General features: G+C 37.4%; 2 protein-coding genes across 6 annotated transcripts in view; both read right to left on the reverse strand.

Annotated features, from left to right (window-relative positions):
* The window catches only part of mrtfba (myocardin related transcription factor Ba), a 27,491-nt gene extending 26,846 nt beyond the window's left edge, over positions 1-645 (reverse strand). Inside the window, exon 1 of one of the 3 annotated variants that reach the window (XR_013819106.1) lies at positions 503-645. The gene's annotated coding sequence lies outside the window, so the exon portion shown is untranslated. The remainder of the gene's footprint in view (positions 1-502) is intronic. The other 2 variants (XM_079850484.1, XM_079850485.1) reach the window with 2 other exon arrangements.
* On the reverse strand, positions 638-8,863 carry ercc4 (excision repair cross-complementation group 4). Of its 3 annotated transcripts, none has more exons than XM_079850488.1 (12): positions 8,794-8,807; positions 8,378-8,571; positions 6,811-6,991; positions 6,510-6,705; positions 6,212-6,419; positions 5,872-6,052; positions 4,968-5,090; positions 4,755-4,862; positions 3,604-4,180; positions 3,219-3,311; positions 3,006-3,118; positions 638-1,966 (listed from the first exon to the last, which is right to left on the reverse strand). In XM_079850488.1, exons 2-12 carry the CDS (start codon positions 8,552-8,554, stop codon positions 1,236-1,238), a joined length of 2,688 nt encoding a protein of 895 aa, XP_079706614.1. In that variant the 5' UTR covers positions 8,555-8,571; positions 8,794-8,807; the 3' UTR covers positions 638-1,235. The 3 variants fall into 3 exon arrangements, with proteins under 3 accessions (XP_079706614.1, XP_079706613.1, XP_079706612.1); XM_079850487.1 differs by lacking the exon at positions 8,794-8,807 and adding an exon at positions 8,708-8,736; XM_079850486.1 differs by having other exon boundaries at positions 8,378-8,863.
* Between the last annotated feature and the right edge of the window lie 10,845 nt (positions 8,864-19,708).

A 19,708-nucleotide genomic window follows, 5' to 3' on the forward strand; every position in this document is an offset into this window, starting at 1 on the left:
TATTAGGTTGTTTACGCTCATTCAAGAATTCCAGTTTCACCGAGAGAGTCAAAGACATATAAACATGATGCAGAAACTTGCAATCTGTTTAACCTTTCTGACATGCAGATGATTAGATCATCAACAGACCCTTCCTCCTGGGCCTGGCAGTATCTGACACTGAAGTGCTCAACATGTAAGATGTAAACCTCACTGTCTTAACCTTAAACATCACGTATTGATCTACACACAGCACAATGTTTACAGACAATATTATACTGTGAGTTAGCATGCTAAGTTACTAGCCTACTGCAAGTATCCAATATTGCGCGATATACAAGTAATTTAAAGCTCAGCCAAGAATATTTAAACTATATCGCGTTAATGTTTTTGTTTTCGCGTGTATATCACTCAATTACAGTCACGTGTCAATGGCTCAATTCTCGCATCATCAAACAGTCTATCATGAAAACTCCAGCGCTACACATTAAATCATTTACTGTCAAAAGATGTCGCTTCTTACCCTGTTCCCTATAGCTGCGTCTAGCTTGCTTGTCGTAGCCCCTTGATTTAATGCTCCATAACTGTCCCTGATGTGGTCACCCATGTATCCAAGGATTGATTCTGTTTCTCTTTGGGACTTCTTTTTTTTTTTTTTGAGGAAGTAAGATGGCCGCTGGTATGTTAGTCTGAACCTGAACTCAGTGACGCAAAACCCAAAACAGAGGTGTGAGAGCCAGTCGCCATCAGAGGGCGATATTTTTTTATATGTATATGAATGTATTATAATGTAAATATGTTCATTTACATAATATTAGTTGAAGTTACAGTTAACCCCCAAAATTATTAAACTTTTCTTGTATAGAAATAGTGAGTTGATATGAAAGTAGTCAAAGACAAAGACGAGTAAATGGCAGAATTGGACTATACCTAAGTTACATGTTGACTACACAGAAATAATTGCAGAAATACTTTATTTTAAAATTGTCAAAGTGTGGAAATATGTAGAAATTTCCCTCCAGCCAATGCCAAAATTGTCTAGTTATCTACAGTACACACCTAAAACTACACACTACATCACAAATCATTACAAAATTACAATTGAAAATTTAAATATTCAGGAATACAATAATTCATTCACTGCTTCTTTTACAACAATTTCATAATAAATACGAATATAAAACCCCTTTGACAAGGCACAATTACCAAACTTGAGGATACAGAGAAAAATACTTTTCTTTTCTTTTTTACGATATCTACTTGCTCTTCTGAACAGGCACCACATTCGTGGAATTGTGCAGAAATTCATAAAGCTGCCTGGCATTGCTGCTACTACCCAATATCTCGCTGAGCCTTTCCTGGCTAAATGTTATAAGATCAGCCAGGCAGGAAGCGTGCTTTATAAGGCTCTTGAAATTTTTCACATTGACTCCAGGCATACGAAGCAAGAAGTCGTAAGGTCCGGGATTGTACAGGTCTGCTGACTCCGTCACGGTCTCCGACTCCGCCGTAATGGCCTGAGCTGCAGCGGCGTCGGGCTCTGGGCGGCCGTTTTTGAGCTCCTGAAACAGCTCTGCTGTCACATAGGGAGACGGGCACCAGAGTAGCCTTAAGCGAGGGAAATGGAGGGTGAGGAGGGTCAGTTTGGAGGTGATGTCGCTGGCAGAAATCTCCTGACGAAAGTCACTGCGGGCCACAAGGGAGAAAGGCTTTGCGGGGTCAAACTCGATAAGCAGCACAGGGCGACGATAGAATCGAGACATTGAGAGGCATTGTGTGTAGAGACGCCCACTCTGCAGGGAACCAATGAGGTCACTGACACTTTTGCGCTCTACGCAGATCTCAGAAGTCAATATGTAGTCGCCGACCTCTAAGGTGACCGGTTCAATGTCGAGACCACGTCGATGCAGAAGGGAAGGGAGCTCACTGCGGAACTCTCTCATGTCAACTATGATTCGATGAGGCTCTTTAACCTCTTCACGACCCCCTAATTAAAGAAAAAAAAAGTTTGTAAAAGGTATTCAACTTCAAGCATGCACAATTGTTATTCTGGCAGGAACCAATAATCTGATAATAACATTAATGTTTTGGCAAGGGCTGTCAAACGATTAATCGCGATTAATCGCATCCAAAATAAAAGTTTGTGTTTACATAATATATGTGTGTGTATGGAGTATAATTATTTTCTATATATAAATACACACACATGCATATATATTTAAGAAAAATTTGTTATTTATATATAAAATATTTATATATAATATAAATTATATATAATATAAATATATATACACAGTATATACATGCAAATATTTCTTAAATATATACATGCATGTGTGTGTATTTATATATAGAAAATAATTATACACCGTACACACACATATATTATGTAAAAACAAACTTTTATTTTGGATGCGATTAATCGCGATTAATCGTTTGACATCCCTAGTTTTGGCCCATAACCGATAAATGGTTGAGATTCCAATTCTATTCCAATTCTCTTCTAGACTATTTTGTCTAAATTAAAGGGGTCATGAACGGCATTTAAAAAAAAAAAAATCCTGAGGTGCACTTATAATATTAGTATGATTTGTACATCAAAAATGGTCATAATTTAGAAATAAAAGGCAATTTTCAACCCTGATTTTAGCCCTCTGATTTGAACGCTATGTTGAAAGGGTTGTGTATGCTGTGAGACGTCAATGTAAACGCCCACTGCTGTGATTGGCTAACATCTTTGCATATGAAATAAGTATTACATGTGGAACTCTCTCGAAAACTTTTTTGGCGAGAGATTTTTTCAGTGCACTATTACGTTATAATGTGACAAAATCCGAAACGAGTTTTTATAGAACAATGACTCTTGCGTGTCAAAAGATCCAGGAAAATTTTCATCCTCCAATTCATGACCCCTTTCAATTCTAAATAAAATTAAAAAAAAATCTACAAATGAACTTAGGCATCACAACATTATGTATAGTATAATGTATTGTGTGAATATTTCAGGTTGAATGGTGGAGGTTTACCTGCTTTGCGGGTGTTGGTGGTGGCACTGGCGGGTTCCTGACTGCGGACTAGATCTAGATTGGTGTTCTCTCTACCTTCTCTCTCTTCTGGCACAACCATACTGGCTTTTTCCCTATTTTAAAGAGAAAAAAAGCAGCTTTTAAAATGAGTGGAGTCACAAAAAATACGAATGGCATTGAACTCTCAATGAAAACAGGATATATTCAGCTAACCTTATGAGGTGCTCAAATGCTTGTTTTTCTTTGCTCAAGACTGTAAGATACCTCTGTTCTTCTGTCGAGCCTCCATATATAAGAAAATACACACTAAGAGGAAAAAAAGAATTCAAGTTAAATATTTATTTATATTTATATAAATAGTACATATTTTTATATTATTGATTTATATAAATAAATCAGTTAAATTATATATATATATATATATATATATATATATATATAAGTTCAAAAGATTGGGGAAAGTATCTTTTTTTTTTGTAAGAAATTAATACTTTTTTAAATTTATATTCCTCAAGAATGCATTAAATTGATCAAAAGTGACAGTAAAGACATTTATAATGTTGCAGAATATTCATTTGCTCAATGCCAATATACACACCGGAGAGGTTTTCCTGGCCTGCAAGCTTTATAAATCTCCAGCTGCCGCACAAAACTGAGTTCAGCATCATACAAAACAACAAACATGGGGTCAACCTCATGCAACACCCGCGTCAAACTGTAGGGGTCGCTGCAACCCTTCAGTGGGTGAATGACAGTCAGAGGCTCTTTAAGAATTCCATAGTAGTCATCCGAAGAGAGATCGAGAAGAATCTCTTCTTCTTCCTCTTCCTCCTCCATCTCTTCAGCCAGTCCTCCTTCATCTTCATTGTTTCCAATCAGGTCCTTTTCAGCTCTAGCTTCCTGCCCCTCCATCTGAGAGACTCTCGACGGTCTCTCGATCTTTGTTGGTCTCTTTGAGTTGGCTCTGGGTTTTTTCGGCCGCCCATTCTTCCCTTTGCTCTTAGCGCAGTCCTTCTTGGGCCAGCCTTTGTCAAGCTTCAATAGATCAGGATGAGGAACTTCTTTCCCAATGGTGCGTGAGTAAAGGCGATTCAGTAGGTGTTCTGCTCCTTTTTGGATATATTCCTTCAGCTGAGCACATGTTCGGTCATCACTGGCACATATCAACACACGGCCTGATGTACAGAGAACAAATTTGACTTAGGCCTTGTTTACACCTGGTATTAAGATACAATTTGGTCGATCGGAACACAAGGAGATGAGGGAGACACATTCCGAATTACACCTGATGTCTCTTTCTGTCCACTTTCAACCACTTCTGTCCTGATTTCTTTGAGGGGAGGGTCTATGGGTGGGTAAATGTATGTAGAAAAACATATGGAGAGCACGGACAGCTTTCGTTTCTGCTCTGAAAGCCGCAAGAACACACCGAACTCTGTGAGTGCGTGTTAGAAAACAGGAATGGTGAGAGAACATTGTGCTTGGTATGTTTTTCGTCTTCCAACTACAGGAACTACAGCAACAGGTCTTTTGTTGCTGTTCGAACACATTCGACCACATGAGCATCTACACTATGAAAGCAATCCGGTCGAAATCCTCTGGGAGTGGTTGAAAGTGGACAAGCTCAAAACGCTTTAGACCCCGTTTACACTGGAACCAAAATGCATCTTAATAGCAGGTGTAAACAAGGCCTTGATGCTTTGCATACGAATGCTAGTCATGAAACGCTTTACTGTTAAATGATTTTACCTGGTTCACGCTCAGAGCTGCTGTTTTCTTTCTCAATCTCCTGTAGCACCTCTGTTAGCGCTTCCCACTTTGGATTTCTCTCAAGAACAAGCTCTCTTTTTGGAGGGGCTAGTTTTATACACAAATAGAAAAGATGATACAAGCATGCGTGTTTAAAAATGGAAATATGTAAACACCTTTTAAAAGAAACATTATACATCAAACATGTTGTACCTAGGGCACTTAGTTTCTGGTCAGTCTCTCCAACTTTCAGTTTCTTCTTTGACTCCTGAATGCGATACACACGGCTGCGAGCATTTACAAACATTGATGTGCTTGAGTCAAGGAATAACCAACCTGATTCAGAATAGAACAAAAAGAATCAGGTGACTTTTCAGACTATGATTTGCTCCATGTCCGAAGAGTTCAAATAGAGCTGGTAAGTCCCGCCCCTTCCGCTAACCCCACTGGACCTCTAGGTTGAAAAATCGTCAATGCAAGTGAATGGGAGAAAATAATTATTTTCTGGTCCCGTTTGAATTTTGCCATGAATGTGATATGTTGTCTGTGAATTTTTAATATAATGTTGTCTGTGAATTTTTAATATAATGTTTCGTGTAAAGAATGCTACAATTTAGCTGGTAGAAGTTTGATACGGTTAGACTTTGTGTGAGAGCACTTTGTGGACTACAACTCTCCGCTGCTTTCAGACGCGAATCTGAAGAAAGAACAGCCCATTTGGTTTGAATGGTGACATTTGGGTACAAAACACACAGGCATCTCGATCTGTCTCCATATATTATCGCAGCATTAGCACCGTGATTTGACAAGTGGAGGGAAAATGTGTTATGGGGTGACGTCACATAGGCGACATGTAGTCTTTCTCGTTATGTCTTTTCCACAACTGCTAGTCAAAGAATCGTACAATATACTGTCAAACTCGTAACATGAAACATTATATAAAAAATTCACATACAACATATGTTCACATTCATGACACAATTCAAATGGGATCAGAAAATAATTATTTTCTCCCATTCACTTGCATTGACGATTTTTCAATCTAGAGGTCCACTTGGGGTTTTACGGATGGGCGGGACTTACCAGCTCTATAGAGCAACAGATCAGCTGACTGTACCTGAATTACTACCAAAGCTTTTCTGGCTGGTTCTCAAAGACTCCAGCAGATTGAGGAAGGTGACGCAGTCATACTGAGTGAGGTAGAGAAGAAGAGTTCTTAAAATCTTCATGTCCTGAACGAGAGACTTGGTCCTGGACCCAAGCTGATGCCACAGTGGGTCAAGGTAATGACGAATTGTCTACATATGGAAAAACATGATTATTGTAATTTAGAATATTTATGTATAATCATTATTAATATCCAAAGTCATAATTTAAGATGTAAGATCTAAAAGGTATAGTGTCAAAAATGTAAAAATGAAAGAAAAAAAAAAAAAATGACTATGAGGATTTCTCACTTTCTCAAAGGAAGTGCCCAGGCTGTTCTCCAGAGAGAGGTCTTCTGCTTCCAGAGTGGGATTGTAGCGCTTCAGCTCTTTCAAGCAGGCATTCATGATGTCCAGAATAGAGCTCTGAATGGCTCTCATCGCTGGAGTCAAAGACACATGCAGCTCCACCACATCCGGCTTGTGTTTGTCTAGCGTTGTGTTTACTGATGCTTGGAATCTAGCAAAGATTTAGAAAACATTCACTTCCAGAAATCATAAATAATCAGAGTACTATCTATGAAAAAAACAAAAAATAAAGCCATCATACCTTGGCCAAAGAAAAAGCTTCTTCACAAACAGGTTTCTCATGACTCGCTCGACTTTACAGAAGCCAGAAGAGAAGGATGTGGCCTTGTCCGTAAAGGCCTTGATGAACCCAGTCTTGTTTTTCTGCCGATAAAGTCTTAGAATGAAGGCCTCCTGACAAGACTCAATGATCTTATGGGCGCGATACACCAAGATTCCTGTGCAAATACACAATAATAAAATCATTCAGTCCAGAAATACAACTTCTTTATAGTTCAATTGTAATGGAAACAGCTTCAACTTCCCAACAACCTTCCTCTGACCTGTAATGAGGTGAGAAGGAATTCTGTCCGTAAGGAAGTCCACAACTAGGATGCGGCTGGTCACAAAGAGAACTCCTCCTTTAGTGTATACATTATATCTGTCAGCGCTCTGCACATCACTGGTCACAGTCTGGGGAAGATGGCTCACTCCTTCAGCACGGAGCTGCTCTGTAAAATACTCCTTCAACAGGCATACACATTCATGCATTCATCATTATTATTGAATCACTTTAACCCTATAAACCCTTTGTCTATAGGTTCTACAAACTGTCATTTCATATGTCAGAGTTAAGTAATGGGTAAAGTACAAAAATGCAGTGCATATAATGAGCAAGGGTTAATGCCCGACGAGGTGTCCATTGTCAGGTATTAATGGACGACAGCGAGGCGACGGTTGCCTCCGCCGAAGACCATTGATTAATACCTGACAATGGACACCTCGAAGGGCATTAACCCGCTTATACCATGGTCACATTTTTAAAACATTAGTTTACATTTTAATTAGTTTTACAATCGAAATCTAAAGTTTTTACAAACAATAACTTGGTTTCCCTGGTTACGCCTGACGGTTTATTTACTAGGTGTCCTCTATCACTTTTTAATGGACACCCTGCAGCCAATCAGAATCGAGTATTCACCCAGACCATGGTATAAAAATGATTAGTGTATATTGTAGACGCTGTAACTTTTCTAACCTTTCATTCAATACAAGCATTTTCTGTATGAAGTGATAGGCTACTTAATTTGCTTATGGCTTCCTGCTTGGATTATTTAAAACTCCTAAAGTACTGTTATGTATGCATGCAAGCCTATTATTTCCAAATAAAACAATAAAAAAAAATCATGCTTTGCTAAATCATAATTATGATATAAAAAGTCATAATTATGAATGAAATTTTTTTTACATAAAAAGGCGAAATTATGAGATAAAGTAAACTTTGACATAAAAAGTCAAATACGGGACAATTGGCCACCTTATCACATAAATTATGAGAAACCAAGTCAATATGAGATAAAAGTAGAATTTCTGAGATAAAATGTCATAATCTGACATAAAAGTTATAATTATGACATAGCCTAAGTCATAGCTATGCCTTTTTATCTTTACCAAGCATGATTTGTTTTCTTATTTCTTATGTTTATTTTAAATATTCTCCATTCAATTTAACCCTATAAAGCCTACTGTATCATATTTAGGCCTGAGCAGATGCTGTGAACATATTCAAACTTTTTTTTAGATTTTAAAAACTGTAATTTCATATGTCAGGGTTAAGTAATGTGTTAAAGTACAACAATGCAGTGCATATAATGAAAATTATGTGTGTATATTGTAGACTTTTATAACCTTTAGTTTCATTCAATACAACCACTTGTATCAACTTTTAGCTTCTTTACAGATCACTTATGAAGATATAAAACTGGATGAATATATATTTTAAAAGAATTAGCTAAATGTAAAATACGTGTATCACACTGCTGTCACTTCTTGATTTGCCATGTCAACAGACTCTATCCTCTCTTTCTGTAGATCAGTAGCAGTATAACAGGATAAATCGGCCTGTCGCACCTGTTCAGGAGTGGTTGTGTTTAATAAGAGCACCAGACTGCCCTCCTCTGAATACACCCTCATGAAGTGTAAGAGGATGCGGTCGATCCCGAGTCCCTCCGCTGTGATCAGCAGCCCGTCTGTGCTGAACACACTCACAAACATCTCCGTCTCATACTCCAGCAGCGAACTCGACATCGTTTTAAAGCAATGATCTAGAGTTCAAGTACGGAAACAACGTTACTGATTCTGTCTGGTGGTAACGTTATGCTGGATGACATGAATACATAACGTTACTCCTTGCAGTTCATCTACTGCATTTTAACAGGACGAGCCGAGGAATAAACCTACTATTTACTGCTTATATTTTGTCGGTAGTGCGCACAAAAAGAATTGAGCAAAACGTATTTTGGTTACATTATTTAATATTACTTTACATCACACAAGTTTGACTCGTCCTCGAGAGGGTTTCAAAATAAAGCGTATTGTGTCACGTGATTTCGCGCTGTTTAGAATGTTGTTTTATAGTAGCGCCACCTGCTGCACTGGAGGTAAAAACACAAAAACCCAAGAAGGATTATTTCTTGCGTTTAGTGCCCAGTAGTTCAAAAAGTTTAATCTGGATCATGTTTTGCTATCCAGGACCAGGTTATCCATCTTACTTTTGTGCCGATTTGTCAAAGCAAAATAAAAAAGTGCATCACTCTTGTTCAGATTACCCAATCTGGATTACCAGTTGGTGTACATTTGCATTTTCGATTTCTTTTAAACAATCAGACCCCTACGGAGCCACTAAAAGGACATAGGAGAAAATAATATATTTTAATCTCTCGTAAAAGTTTTGCATTACCACAAGATATGCTCATTTGCGAAGAACTAAAGTTTTGAGAGTGAATGCAAAACATTTGCGAGAGAACACAAAAGCAATTTTCCCTTGAACGCAAAAGCATTCAAATAAATTTTCTCTCCCATTTAATATTTTTCCTCCCACCACCATGTCCCTTTAAGGTGATGATACACAGGGCAACTTTTTGAGCAATGTTGCTGGGCAATCTTGCCGAGCGATTGTTGCTTGGGCATTTTCCCATTGAAAATGGGCAATACATTTCTATCTGGATAATTTAGATCAGTTGTGGGCCCTGTGTCTCATCTGGTTGCCCGTTGACAGCAACATTGCTCAAAAAGTTGCCCTGTGTATCATCACCTTAGAGTTTCATATGACCCGCAACAAAAACAAACAAAGGCTACATTCAATAAGTGATGCAATTGTTAGAAACTACTTTTGACTAGATCATATATCTGAAGATTGTGCTAATGTAGTTTATATAGCCTACAGAATACATGATTATTAATGATTAAATGATCAGTTAATCATTAAAAACACTATAAATATTTGTTGTTTGATATTGATAGCTGCCTGTTTGGGTAATTATTTTATGGGGCCAAAATCAATTTTTTTTCCAGTTTACTGTACTGAAAGGCTTAGCCTAATCTGTCTACTTCTACATTATTACTTTAACAGTTAAACTAATCAGAATAAAATACAAAATATTTTAATATAGGCTACATATTCATATGTATGAATGAAAAAAAATTACATCACATTTCTGTCACTGAAATCCATCCTTCTGCTGGGATTAGGATAATCCTGTTTTTTATACTGTAATTATTATCAAAGGTATCCCAATCATCTTACTAAAAAGTTTTGAACAACACAAACTGACAATCTGACCCCAATCAAAGATTGGATTTTGTGATCTAATCCAATTTTCAGAATCGTTTTTTTCTTTTGAACAATCCATTTTCAGGATTTGATCCAATCCCATAGCCGAATCTATTTATTTTATTTTATTTATTTATTTATAAAGAGACCATGCACAATTTTTAACATAAATGTTTCCATTTCATTGTACAAGAGATAGCCAAAGCCTAATTTTCATCCGCAGTCCCCAGGGACCCCCAAAATCTTCCAAATCCGATCAGATTATATTTTTGAACATCTGGGCCCATGTCATTAAAAATGAAAGCAAGTTAATATTCCATGTTTTAGAAATTGTTTTGAACTTAATTATTTATTTATTTATTATGGAATCTGAACTTCATAAGAAAGTGCTTATGGCTTCCTGCTTGGAATTTTTTACTCCTAAAGTACTGTTATGAATGCAAGCAGGGTTAAACTTTTTGCCACACCTGCCAATACCGGCCAAAAATATGTTTTACCAGCCATGACACACTATCAGTCAGTTATGACACCAAAAGTTTAGAAAATTCACAATCCTCCATTTCAATACCACAGCTAAAACTATTAGCTTAACTACATTTAATAGCCAACATTTTTAAAGACAAGTAAACAGTCAGTAATAAAATAAGAACAAAATCAAATTACAAGCAAAAGCACACATCAATACAATACAACAAAGAACAAATGAAACAAATGAATACAACAAATGAAATAAACAGTGCTTAGGTTTAGTTTTCAGGTACCAGAATTATATAAATTAGGCTAATCTAATAAATAATACTGCATGGTCTTTATATCCTTTATATATAATTTTACCCCCCTTTTCTCTTTGTTGTTTGAAAAAAAGCAAACAGTAGCAGGATTATTAGGATGCTGCCACTTTAAGACCGAATGCACTCACGTGTTCACTTCTTAAGACATAACCGACTATGTTTATTAGGATACTCGCCAAGACGGGCATTTTTTGACGAAATTTTGAGTGAATTTGTCCATTAAAGCGCAGGAAGGCATGGAAGAGGGCTCAACTTCACTCGTTGTCTGAGAGACTCGGCTTTCAAGCGAGCTTCGGATGTTAAACTTCCCACACAGACACAGCACGTGAGTAACATATTCACTTTCGCTTGTTCCAGCTCTTGAATATTTACATTAGAAAGGCTGGAACTTTCATGATGACGCAGCACTGAAACATACACTGTAGAGAGCGTCGTGCACGTTTGATCCCATGGTTTGATCCACTGATCTATATAATGACAGAATATATATATAGATATAATTCTATATAGATCAGTGGTTTGATCACGTTCATGTTGTCACAACATTACACTTCAAATAAGTGTTACCAACTGTTTCATATATCCTACTCGCCATTCATAAACATCATTTTAGGCCCTGTATGTAAGCCTATTATTGTCACGTAAGTAAAAAAAATAATGCGTTGCTAAATCATATTTATGACATGAAAAGTCATAATTGTGAGATAAATAGTCAAAATTAGGCTATGAGAAAATAGATAGGCCTACTTTATAGATACTAAGTCATAAACTCATGAGAAAGTTAAAATAGGCTATTACATAAATTAAATAAAAAGTCACATATGAGATAATTGACCATCTTATCACATAAATTATGAGAAACCAAGTCATAATTATGAGATAAAAGTAATAGATAAAACCATAATCTGACATAAAAGTTTACGTAAGACATAAGTCACAACTATGACATTTTTATCGTAACTATGACTTTTTATGTCATACTTCTGATTTACCAAGGATGATTTTTTTATTTTTTTATGTTTCTTTTAAATATTCTCCATTCACCCCACCAACTCTCCGGATTATATAGTAAGCATTTATTGTATGTCTCAGTACAGGTAGTACATCAGACCCTATATGTCTCATGTACAGTATGTCCCAATGCTTCAAAATTCTATTCTATTCTATTCTATTCTATTCTATTCTATTCTATTCTGTTCCCCTGCAAATTTTTGAGAAGGCTGCAGAAATCATGATGAATCACTATGAGTGTACGTGCATTGCTACTTAATGGCCTTGAGAGAGCAGTAGAGCACTTCTGTGTAGAGGACTGCTGAAAGAGTATTTATCACAGTTTAAGTGGGGCATGCTTCAAAATAAATAGGAAATGGATTTAAAGATTTATTATGAAGAGTATAGCATGTACCAGGATGTTTTTATAGATTTATTTATTTTTTTCATTCAGAGAAAATAGAGAGAAAAACATTTTCACATTGCTATCAAGTCAACATAATTACTCAATAATATGCTGTAGCAAATACAGACAACCTATGCAAACAGATGAATTAGTTGGAAACTCTCCATATCCACCAACTCCAGTTGGACTCCATGCCTCTCTGAACGCTTTTATGAATGTGAAATGTATAACTGCTATACCACACATGCCAGACTCATACAGTATTTATCCATGTAAATGTAAAGGTGTGACACTCAGCTTTCAATATTGATATCTTGTCAAGATGGTGAAGTGAAAATAATAGTGGATTCCAGGTCTGCATCTCTCAAGGTTAATCAAGTAATCTTGAGTGCATTCTTCTGTCAGCCTGACACTTTCATTATTTATTTTGCATTGCTGTTTGTTAAAGATGAATAGAAAGGGGAAAACTTGTACAGAATGTGTCTCAGGAAGCCCTTATCTCATCAAGTGCCCTGGTTTCTTGTTTGAAACGAAGTAACCTCAAATAACATGAAAGAGTACCACTGGTCCATTTTTTTGTAACTGGGTGTTCTGAGGGGCAGAAAGCAAAAAATAAGAGTCCCGCTTTTCAGAGAGCTTGTTTTGTTTTTTGAGGTCACTGACTAAGCACTCGAGGAGAGGAAGCCCTAATGGTGGAAGTGAAAGTAAGGCAGGATGAACCATTTATTCCACCTGGTTCAAAGTTTAATATGAGCCATTCTCAAGCATAACCATGTCAGAATGATGAGGTGGAGGGTAGAGAGAAGAAGCAAACAAACAATCAGTAGTGGAGCATTGCAGTGACTGACTGGTCATGTCAAGAAGCATGAGATTAATGGAGGCAGGAAAAGACGGCGGCTCAGAGAGCAGCTGGATTTTATCAGTCTTTTCAAAGGGTGACATGAGGTGCGTTGCTTAAACAGAGTTATGTCAATGACTCATTAAAAACAAGTCCAAATGTTCCACTCACTGTAAACAGGGTTCCTGCTCTTGCGCTTTAACCCTGTAAAGCCTGACGTATGAAATAACAGAAAAATCTTTTGAAATGAAAACAATTTATTGAATCTTTAGACAAAATATTTAAAAAGTCTGCTTATGTATTTTTTTTTATTGTCACAGTCAAGTCACATTTATGTATATAGCGCTTTTTACAATACAGATTGTTTCAAAGCAGCTTTTACAGAGTTAACAGGAAAATAATGCAACAAAGTTTGTTTCAAGAAGAAAATAGCATCACAGTCCAGCTTCAGTGATGTTTCAGTTTTGTTGTACTCAAGTTATTAATTTAGTTAATTTATATATATATAGCCGCTCTGGAGAAAACCGTGATGTCATCGTCCAGCTCAGTACAGTTCTCATAATGGTGTCAATGCAGGCAGATCAATATTATTGTTGAATATTAAATTAAATGTCCCCAACTAAGCAAGCCAAAAACCAATGTCAACAAAGGCGAAAAAAGTGACCAAAACTCCATCAGGTGACAGAATGGAGAAAAAAAACCTTGTGAGAAACCAAGCTCAGTCGGGGGGGGGCACTTCTCCTTTGGCCAGCGAACAAACAGTGTATGATTTTGATTCAGGCAGCATTACAGGTCAGAAGTCAGATTGGAATGGAACATTCAGAATATTATCCAGTTCCATCTGGTTGAAGATCGGAGTCATCACGCCGGTATGGAGACGGGTTTGTTGAGGATCAGTGCCACTGGCTGTCGTGTCGATGAGGCCTTTACAGGGGAGAGTCTAGTTGACACAATCTCTGCTGACACTTCAAGGATGCATTGTGGTCGTGTCTAGGCGCAGGTCCACCATCTGATCTGGATACGGCCCGGATCCGGCTGACTACATCATGCGTTGTGGTTGTGTATAGGCGCAGGTCCACCATATGATCTGGAAACGGCCCGGATCATATATTATCATATTTGATACACCAGGCTTTTATGGCTCATTATGATGTAGGAGAATATGATTTTTTTGTTGTTGTTGTTGTTTCATATTTGATACATTTTAATATGATTTAAAAAGATAAGACAAACCTACAGCTGTTGCCAAAAGTATTGGCAGTGACAAAATTTTTGTCTTTCGCAAAGTTGTATTTGTCCATATAAACTTCCCTCGTCCACTTCACGAAGTGGAACGCACTTCAAAATGGCGGCAGGGATTCCCCCGAGGGGAAGTGCTTAGGTAAATATGCAATTGCGTGTCTAAAAGTGGACTGGAACGCAGCAGCCTATGAGTTTAAGATCCGAGGTGTTGCCTGGCCACAGATCCAAAATTTTATAATGATCTCCAAGCCACTTCATTATCACTCTTGCCTTGTGACACGGTGCCTTATCATGCTGGAAGATGCACGTATCATCACCAAAATGCTTCTGGATCGTTGTGAGAAGTTGCGCTTGCAGGACGTTTTGATACCAGTCTTTATTCATGGCAGTGTTTTTGGGCAGAATTGTAAGAGAGCCTCCCTTGGATGAAAAGCAACCACACATGAATGGTCTCAGGATGCTTCACTGTTGGCACGACACAGGACTCATAGTAGCGTTCACCTTTCCTTCTCCGGACAATCAATTTTCCACGTGTCACAAAAAATCAGGCTTCATCAGAAAAAAATAACTTTGAACCACTCTTCTACTGTCCAATCCTTGGACTTCCTGCAGAATTTCAGTCTGTCCTTGATGTTTTTCTTGGAGAGAGGCTTCTTTACTGCCCTTCTTGACATAAAAGCACTGTCATGCGGATGCACTCACACACCTGCTTTCAATATTGAACAAGTTCTGCACTGGTGGTGACACGAATCCTCAGACTCCTCAGGAGGAGACGGTCTCGGCACTTGCTGGACACTCTGGGACGTACTGAAGCCTTCTTCACTGCGGTTGAACCTCTCTTTTTGAAGTTCTCTGATCCGGTAAATGGTTCTTTTAGGTGCAATATTCTTTGCAGTAGTTTCCTTGCATGTGAGGCCATTTTGATGCAGAGCGATATTCCCTGCTTGTCTGTCTTTGGAGGTAACCATTGCTAACACAGTGAAATGGAAGCTCTTCTTCCCTCCATTTATAGCAGTCATTCTGTTCTTGTAATCCAGTCAGAATGATAGAGCAATTTCTCCTGACCAGTACTTGTTCACAGTTTCCCATGTGCTGATTATATGATTAGTGAAATTATGTTAGCTGGTCATTTTGTGCCAGGGTAAATTTGTGTTTTTGTGATAAAGTTGCCAATTAAGCTTTTTGTAATTATTTAAAATTGCACTCTGCACACTAACCTAGAAACAATTTGATTGAATGCCACAACAACTGAACACAACATTTATGTCACTGCCAACACATCTGTAAGTTGCTTCAATCCAGTAAATGTTCATCTTAAAATATTTCAATATAAAAGTTATTCCTACATTTACTTCATAAAAATCAGATTTCACAGCGAAAAGACACATGTACCATGACCCGACAGAGGATGTTTTTAGAATTATACTAAAAGACCTTTGGCTTGCTAAAAAAGTATAAACTATCAATCAGACAACAGAAGGCATGTAGTAGATTATGGACAGCAGGTTTTTCAGCGTTTTTCAAGTTTTTATCGTGTTGATAATTTAGAGGCCTTAGATATTTGCGTATCAAATATGATACAGTAGGCTTTATATGGTTAAAGGGATAGTTCACCCAAAAAATTCAAACCTGTATGACTTTCTTTCTTCTGTGGAACATAAAAGAAGATTAAACCTAATGAAGAGGTTTTTGTCCATACAAGATGTCAATGGGGTCCAAAATAACATTGAATCCCTATTGATATTTTCCACTGAAGAAAGAAGTCATACAGGTTTAGAAAGACATGAGGGTGAGTAAATAAATAATGACAGAATATACATTTTTACAGTGAACTTTCTCTTTAAATGTTTGGAGAGTGGGGTTTGGGAAAGACTGAGAGTCAGTTGAAAGGGTACATCAACTTTAAGACAGAGTCTACTACAAACTGGATTAAAGTCACCAAGGTGCACGAATAACACTGCAGTATATTTGGTTTGCACATCACCAAATGAAGTTACAGTGAGAACAGTGCGATCCTGATGAAGTAAACTCCAAAACAACTGAGGGAAAATTCTCGTGGGAATTTAAGCCTTCATACAAAATACACTGGCTAGTTACATGATAAATGATCTATCAGTAATACAGTGTTTTTGGGAAAATCTCACACATTCAAAATGAACTGCTGTGAGTCACTAATAGAGAGAGTGCATTTCAGTAGAACAAATAAAAACACAAAATAGTTTGTGGTTGAAAGTGGAAACACATTTCGTATTTCTACAAATTACCACAGCTGCTCCATTTGATGAGACCGTTTTTGTGCCAATGAATTTAAAAACAGAGCTCTTAGTGTTGAAACCAAACTGCAGTGTGGCTGATAAGTCTAGAGGCGCTTTTAAAAAACATTAGCTCATTTCTGCAATTCCCTTTATTTCAAATATTAATATCATGTGTAATAATCTAATTGAGGCAGAGGATGAAAATCAAGGCTGTGAGAAAATATGGTGGTAGATTATCCGCATTAGCATTCTTACTGGATTTGAAAAGAACCAGTAAGAAAGGGATTAATGTTCATACAATGTAAAATATAGAAACCTTCTACTTGAATAAGACAAGTCATTTCTATGTTAAAAATTAGTTGAAATTCCAATTAAAGATACAAAATTAATCTCAGATCTTAGAAGGATAAATATACAAGGTCACATTTAAGTTCACACATTCCACAGCATTAGAAGCACGTTTTGAGGTTAAACATCTCAATCCATCTAAAATTAATAGGGTTTTCTAGGCTCATCTTGACAGGTATTTATAGGCCAAGTCATTTTGCAATGCCGATGAGGCATCTTAATGATGTAGTGTGTGTCTGTGTGTTTTTGCTAATGTGCATACTGAAAATGACTCTATTACTGTCCAACTCCACTGAAATAGCGTGTGCAGATGGGCAGACAGTACAGCAATCTGTCAAATTCTGTGTGAGGGGCTGACTGACAACCTGAAGTGTTGGCTTGTGGAAAGTTCTCGCTTCAGAAACTTTATTTTGATGGAAAAGAGGGAACTTTAGTTAGAATACAACGAGGGGTCAAGGTTTGGCTGGCTGAATGAGAATGCTAAAGGCTGGCTTTTTCCAGGTATTGAAATCACCATGAAATCAAAATTAACTATTATTTTTTTTTAAATTGAATATTGGAGGATTTATTATAAACGATTTATCCATGCACATAATTATAAAAATAAACAAAAATCATGAGCCCTTGTAATCTTTAATCAAAATAACTTCCTCTCCTTTAGCAATAAGCATTAATAGAACTGTTGCACATTTCAGAGCAACATACAGTGGTGTTTTGAATCAGCATTTTTTCAATGAAACAGTGCCAGTCCCTATTGTGAAGTATATCTAAGTGAAACGGCTTCTCAAACAAGAACAAATGTAGAGCGGTACTTGATTTTGACCATCGGGAATTTATTAATACTTTGCAGTCACGTGATATCTGGCGGGCAACAAACGCGGTTAGTGCATCCAATCGCACAACAACTATCTGGCATGTCGTGTACACCTCAAAACACCAACTTTTGTATATTAAAACTGGCAACGTCCTGGCAAGATCCTTGATTAGTTTACTGGTTTTCGTTGCTAGAGAATGACGTTCTTGCCCGCCAGCCAGTACAACTGACGTCACATGCAAAGTATCAATTGGATTGTCATTTTCTGTTGCGGTGATCTCATGTGAGTGACAGGTTGTCCCGCCCTCGCGCCAGTAAACGTGTCATCAGAGAAGAGATGTCGTTGCAAGAGGGAGGGAAAGTTATTTTGATTAAAGATTACAAGGTAAACGGATAAATCATTTAGAATTACTAAACTACTGCAATATTTCATAAAAAAACAAGAATTGTCCATTTTTGATTTCATGGTGAATTTAAATAATCTGTTTGAATGATTCACACTGACTCAGTTCTGAATCAGTGTTTCGAACGAATCAGTTGAGTAACTCACTCATAAAGACATTGCATCGCATAGTCTCTTGAGTAGGTACTTATTTTGAATAATTACTTCATGGCCACTAAAAAAGTATGTTCTTTATAGTATGAATGTGTGTAGTAGTATGGAAGAAGTAGGTCATCTGGGTACTTTTTGCCTACTCTTTTATGAATACTGTGAATTTCTGGCATTTTTGGACATCTTTTGTCACATACCGTTGTTCACCTATATAGTAGGGAAGTATGCGCTTTCGGATGCAGCCATTCACTTGCCAACACCTATTGGCGTCTGCTGTAACCTGCAGAAAAGTCACAAATTAGAATCTCACAAACTGATGGATTTAATATTAAATGTAATTGTTTCTCCGAATCTGATTGGTCTAGCAGGAATTAACTGTTGTTTAAAGGATATTTTACTCTTCAATATGGCCGCTATAAAGCCAGTTTTGGCCATTCGGCAGGTGGTTATTATTGGTGGTTTATATGTCAGGCTGTTGATGCCCTGTGATTTACTCAAGTGTAGGAGTTCATTCTGCTGTGTGAAGAAAACCAACCTGCTAAATGTCAGATGTCCTCCTGTTCTAAAGCTGAATTCATCTACATGCAATGCTGTCTGTCTATGTCAGAAGTGGGATGGGCAAGAAAAACTGCTTTAGAAACTGACAAGTGGTCGGTGCCAATGGCCGACATGTAGCGCCTTTGCGCTCGGGTGGCCCGAGTTCGAGTCCCGGCTCGTGGACCTTTCCCGATCCCATCCCCCGTCTCTCTCCCACCTCGTTTCCTGTCATCTCTCTACTGTCCTGTCACAATAAAAGGAAAATCACCAAAAAAAAAAAAGAAACTGACAAATGGCCTAATAATTTCTCACGTTTAAAAACTCAGTAACAGAGAAACCTGTGCAACTCTTTACAGCTGACTTACTGTGACATCCAAATTATCGATGTAAGACCAAAGGGCATTACGACTGAAGTCACTGACCTGGACAAATCGTATTATGTTGTACATCCTTGAGTACTGCATGCTATCTTAGAATGACATGCTGATTACTTGCCCTCGGGCTTGAGATCAGAACAAAAAGCACAGGGTGATGCTTTCAATATACAACAGCCGCTACAGGAAGAAGCTGGAGAGAACATAAGGAAACATGACAAGGGACATTTTATGCCTAGGTTCACTGAATCAGGTCTTTGTAGAGCTGCTACTAGCAATGGGACAGATTGTTTTGTGTAATGGATGAAACACTAAAACGTATTTTCTTTCTATTGCCGATTCATTTATTACAATTTTTCCCCCAATTTGATTCTGTCACTCTGGTGATCCTGATTGTATTTGTGCCATTTAAATATCATTATATCATCATAAGAATACTTTGATAACACTTTGCAATAAGGTCTCATGAACATTAGTTAAT

Source organism: Squalius cephalus, assembly GCF_949319135.1.
Source record: "Squalius cephalus genome assembly, chromosome: 19".
Lineage (NCBI taxonomy): Eukaryota > Metazoa > Chordata > Actinopteri > Cypriniformes > Leuciscidae > Squalius > Squalius cephalus.

Bases quoted from the DNA above. Each gene is read 5' to 3' on its own strand.
- ercc4 (XM_079850486.1), bottom strand. From the start codon at position 8,554: ATGTCGAGTTCGCTGCTGGAGTATGAGACGGAGATGTTTGTGAGTGTG. The intron at 5,091-5,871 runs GTACAGTCAGCT...ATTCTGAATCAG, and splicing joins AAGCTTTGGTAGTAATTCAG to GTTGGTTATTCCTTGACTCA. The intron at 4,863-4,967 runs GTACAACATGTT...GTATAAAACTAG, and splicing joins CCAGAAACTAAGTGCCCTAG to CCCCTCCAAAAAGAGAGCTT.